At 39.6% G+C, this 4454-nt stretch overlaps 1 protein-coding gene across 1 annotated transcript in view; it reads left to right on the plus strand.

Annotated features, from left to right (window-relative positions):
• The window catches only part of TBX20 (T-box 20), a gene marked incomplete at its 5' end in the record, with an annotated part of 31778 nt that extends 28130 nt beyond the window's left edge, over positions 1-3648 (plus strand). Inside the window, one exon of the mRNA XM_009577106.1 lies at positions 3308-3648. Within this exon, the coding sequence (XP_009575401.1) occupies positions 3308-3648 (341 nt within the window). The remainder of the gene's footprint in view (positions 1-3307) is intronic.
• Between the last annotated feature and the right edge of the window lie 806 nt (positions 3649-4454).

The raw sequence follows: 4454 nt of genomic DNA on the forward strand, positions 1-4454 counted from the left end.
CAAATGCTTTATCAAATGGTTTGTCTACTTTAGCAGTCGCAAAAATAGTAGCAAGGCAGAGCTGTTCTTTGTGGGGATACTTGCTGGACAAATTGCACCTGTCATAATTTGCCACTGGAAATAGATCTCAAACCCATCCTGTGGGATCGTTGACTAGCACAAACTTGCGTTGCATTATACTTTGCACGTTGACTTCGTGACCTGCCTGATATGCAACAGCCACTTGAGGTAAAGCAGTTCTATCTGCCTTCCGACTGGCAGTGCCCTTGTCTTGTCCTCTAACTTCATACAGTGTTGCTAAGATAACAGCATTATTTCTGATCATAAGCTCTTTGGACTTGTGCAGGGAAAACACACTTATTTTTAACCACGAGTTGCTCTTCAACAAAATGTGATTAGGTCGGCTTGTTCATACACGTCTATTCCAAGAGCAGTTCCTTAGATTGCGGAGTTTCTGGAGGAACTCCTCAGCTGGTACAATGCCATCCTTTCACATACTTCTGGGGGATTACCTCGCTTCACGTCAGCTTAGATCCGAGGCCAGTTATTGTTGAAGACACTGTTAAATTTTCCCTTACCAGAAGTGCTCAGAGCAAGGCACCTTCTCTCCAAGAATTATATTTCTCCCTGGTGTGTCCAAGAATTATATTTTTCCCTGGTATGATGTCCTCCTTTGGGTGCATGAGGTGAACCTCAGTGTGAGAACTGGCCTTTAGAGCCCTTCTCTTCTGAAGAGAATCCCGAGGAAGGTGTCACAGGATGAAGGAATAGTTTATTAAAATTAATTTTATGTATAATATATGCAGAGTACAGTTCTGCATTTGCTTGCAATATGGGAAATGAGTAAGTGAGGAAGATGATGAGTTGTGGCAAACAACTTTTTTCTAATCTGGGAGCCATATGCTAACATAGGACGTGATTGCTCTGGGCAACCAGAGGCATGCACAGAGGGTAAAACATACTGCTCTTGCAGATGAGTACCTTGTACTGCCTTCACTCTCTGTTTAGGTCTGGTGTCTTTAAATAAGGAAAAGTCCTCAAAGATATGAGGAGAGAAATAGCGATCTCATTGTAACTCCACGGACATTTTTATTTCTTCTGATGCATTTGAAAACTACCTTGCATGGAAAATTGAGGGGTGTCCTTCCATATGTATGAGAGTTGACAACCAAATACAAACACGCTGCTGAGTGGTGTGTGTTACAAGCTCTCTGAGGCCTCGACGGCCTCAGAATTACTACAGCACATTTCCTTGCTGCTGGCAAACGTGGCACGTGAGACTTTTTGGAGTACTAGGTTGCAATTAGAGACCACTGCAGTTGGAGGAGGAAAGGGCCCTTATGAGGGCCCTTCCTCATGAGAAGGAATAACATACTTTGTTCTGTGTAGAACAAAGAAAGTCTATCACTGCTATTTATTTCTAATTACATCCAGAGCATTCTCATCTCAGCCAACTTCAGCCATCTTCAGATGGAACTGGCTTGCCTTCAGTAGTATATTTATCACAAGAAGTCTGTTTCCAAAGGAATTAACAGATATGAAATATATAAATCCCGTTAAAACCCTTTAATGCATAATGTCTGGGTGCCTGTGCTCCAGCATCCACACGCAGGATTCATGGTAGCCGCCTGGAACAGAGCCAAATGTAAACCTTCTCGTCAAATCCAGATTCGCATCCCGCTTTCCCTGTAGTGCAATAATGCCCAGGTATCCCCTGATTTGTAAAGGGGTTTGCTCTGGTCTGCGAGTATGGTGTTATCCTTACAGTTTGGCTCTGGATCTTAACCTCCCAGCAGTTAGGGTTTGGTTCAGTGGTGGGGTCAGGATTTGGTTCAAGTCTGTTTCTACTGCTGACCCGACACAATTTCTCTGTCCTGTTGCTGGGCCATTTTACTTGTTTCATTAAGCAGAGGAGGAATTAATCAAGAGTAGCTCTCTTTCTGATTTGAGAACATATCCCTAAAGAGATTTATGATTTTTTTTTTTAAATAATAATCTGCATTTTTTCTTTCTATTGTTTCTTTCTATTGCTCATAGTTTAGTTTTGAGTACGTGGCTACGATAAACATAATTCCAATAAGTTTACCTTGACAGGTAAACTTTACTTTTCACTCAATTTTTTTCATTCAATTTGGATGAACCTACCTTCTAGAATCAGTTTTATGAAAGGAATACCTGTTGTAAAATTTGTTTTCTCAGAATGTTTTGCAATACTGGCTTGAAATTATATTTTGCCAAATATTCTTGCCAGTAAATTTATTTCTTGAAGAAACATTTTCTCAATGGACAAAGCTGGACAAGAAAGAAAATACAGAAGGGTCATGAGTTGAATTACTGTTTGAAGAGGAATAAAAAATAAGAGTTTATTTATAGGATTTTATTGTATTCCCCATTTTTAGAAATCAGACATCTGATGATGACCAGATGCATAGAGGAACTGCAGAGGTGAAGGGCAACACCATCACCAGATTATTTGAAAATGACCATGTATAATTATCAAAACAAATTATTCATCGGTTTCCCAAAAATTTTACTGTCAAAATAAAATAAGTAACTAGTTCTAATTTAAAGATACCATTTTTCCTTTTTTTCTGATTTTGCAATCTTCAGAGAAAAAGTGTTTCAAAGAAGTGGAAGATTTGTGAAAAGAATTTTTGGAACTTTTCAGATTTAAAAAATACCAAAGAAACCACTTCCATTTGATCAAAAGTAGATAATTACCCTGGGAGCAAGTTTTTAATATTTTTGTGCATTTCACTTAAAACACACACCTCTTACTATGATTTAGCATCACTGTTATTTCTTAGAGCACTGTACACAGTTGGAAAAATAACAAATGTTTTGACATTTTAGAATTTTTTGTTCTATATTTTGGAAAAAGTCAAGCTGAGTGAAAAGATGCAGTGTTGACAAGTTTTACTGGGGTAAAAAAAAAAGGATGCAAAACAGGGATGCAATGCAGTGAGATTCCACATCAGAGTAGACGCTTCAGTGTTTAGTGGCAGCATTGCAAGGTTCTTCAGTGTTTCATACCAAAAATGTCCAATGTGCAAAACTGATTTAACTGCTCAAGCCACAGCAACCAGCTTCTTAAAATGGAAATTTGTCTAAGACGCAGTGATAAAAGACAGCAACTGGCAAATAATAATATAAAGAAAGATGTAAGGAGAAGTATTTGGGAAGTATTTCCAATGACAAGTCGTCATTATAATTAGCCTTGCTGTGAAAGACTTTCTCCCTTTTTGCTATTTTACCAGCTTTGTGCGTTGCAGTGCAAACGTCAGGCATTCTTTCTCTTTGCTTGCAGGGTCAGCTTTTACAACATCTGATAACCTGTCCCTCAGTTCCTGGGTATCCTCCTCAACCAGTTTTCCTGGATTTCAGCATCCACAGTCTTTGAGTGCCCTGGGTACCAGCACTGCATCCATAGCTACACCCATTCCTCATCCAATCCAAGGATCTCTGCCTCCATACAGCCGCCTGGGAATGCCTCTTACACCCTCTGCTATAGCCAGCTCCATGCAAGGTAGTGGCCCCACTTTCCCTTCCTTCCACATGCCGAGGTACCACCATTATTTTCAGCAGGGTCCTTATGCAGCTATCCAGGGACTGCGTCACTCCTCCGCAGTGATGACGCCGTTTGTATGACTGATGTAAGACAAGAGAAACATGAGATTTTTAAACAAGCAAGTTTGGTATGAAAAATACAAGGGACCTTCCTGAAAGGCCTGTGGCAGGAGTGCTGAACTCGTAACAAACCAGCTAAGAAAATACATTATGGATATAGATTCCTCCGTTGAGGGATCACAAGAAGCGAGCATGCAGCTTGGAGCTGCTCACAGATCTACGTGTAACACAGCCAAAATGGATCCCAAAGTTCCCAGGATTTTCGGTCCCGTGCAGCTTGTTCCAAAGGTGCATTATACCTAGCGGAAAGAGATTATGTGTATGCAGCAGTGTACAAATTAATTGTGTATAGGTCTTTTTTCATACGCTAGAAGAATTCTGAAAAAGGCAATACTCTTACTCATCTTCATCTCCTCTTGTGACTGATGAGCTCTAAACAGAAAAAAATGTATTGCTATAACTTTGAGCATGTTTTAGGCTATCTCAGCATACATTTGCTGGGAATGGGAAAAAGTGGAGAAGGCCACTGTCCTTTTTAAAAGACTGGCTTATATTCACCAAAAGCAGTATTTCTTAGTTGCTACTATAATCCCAAAGAGAAGATTATTAACAAGTCTGTCTTTTTTTCTTTGTTTCTTTCACAAAACACTGTCGGTTCCAAAAAAGAACTGTGTTACAGAACTGTAGCAGTAATGATGGATTCTGTCCTTCAATCTAAAAAAAAGTTTGTCCTATACCCTAGGAGAAGCAATTTAACTGTCTATTAAGGTATGATGAAGGAAAATGTTGATTTGGGAAATTCTGTTACTTAAACTTAGAAACCCAAG

The sequence above is a fragment of the Fulmarus glacialis genome, unplaced genomic scaffold (assembly GCF_000690835.1).
Source record: "Fulmarus glacialis isolate BGI_N327 unplaced genomic scaffold, ASM69083v1 scaffold23054, whole genome shotgun sequence".
NCBI lineage: Eukaryota > Metazoa > Chordata > Aves > Procellariiformes > Procellariidae > Fulmarus > Fulmarus glacialis.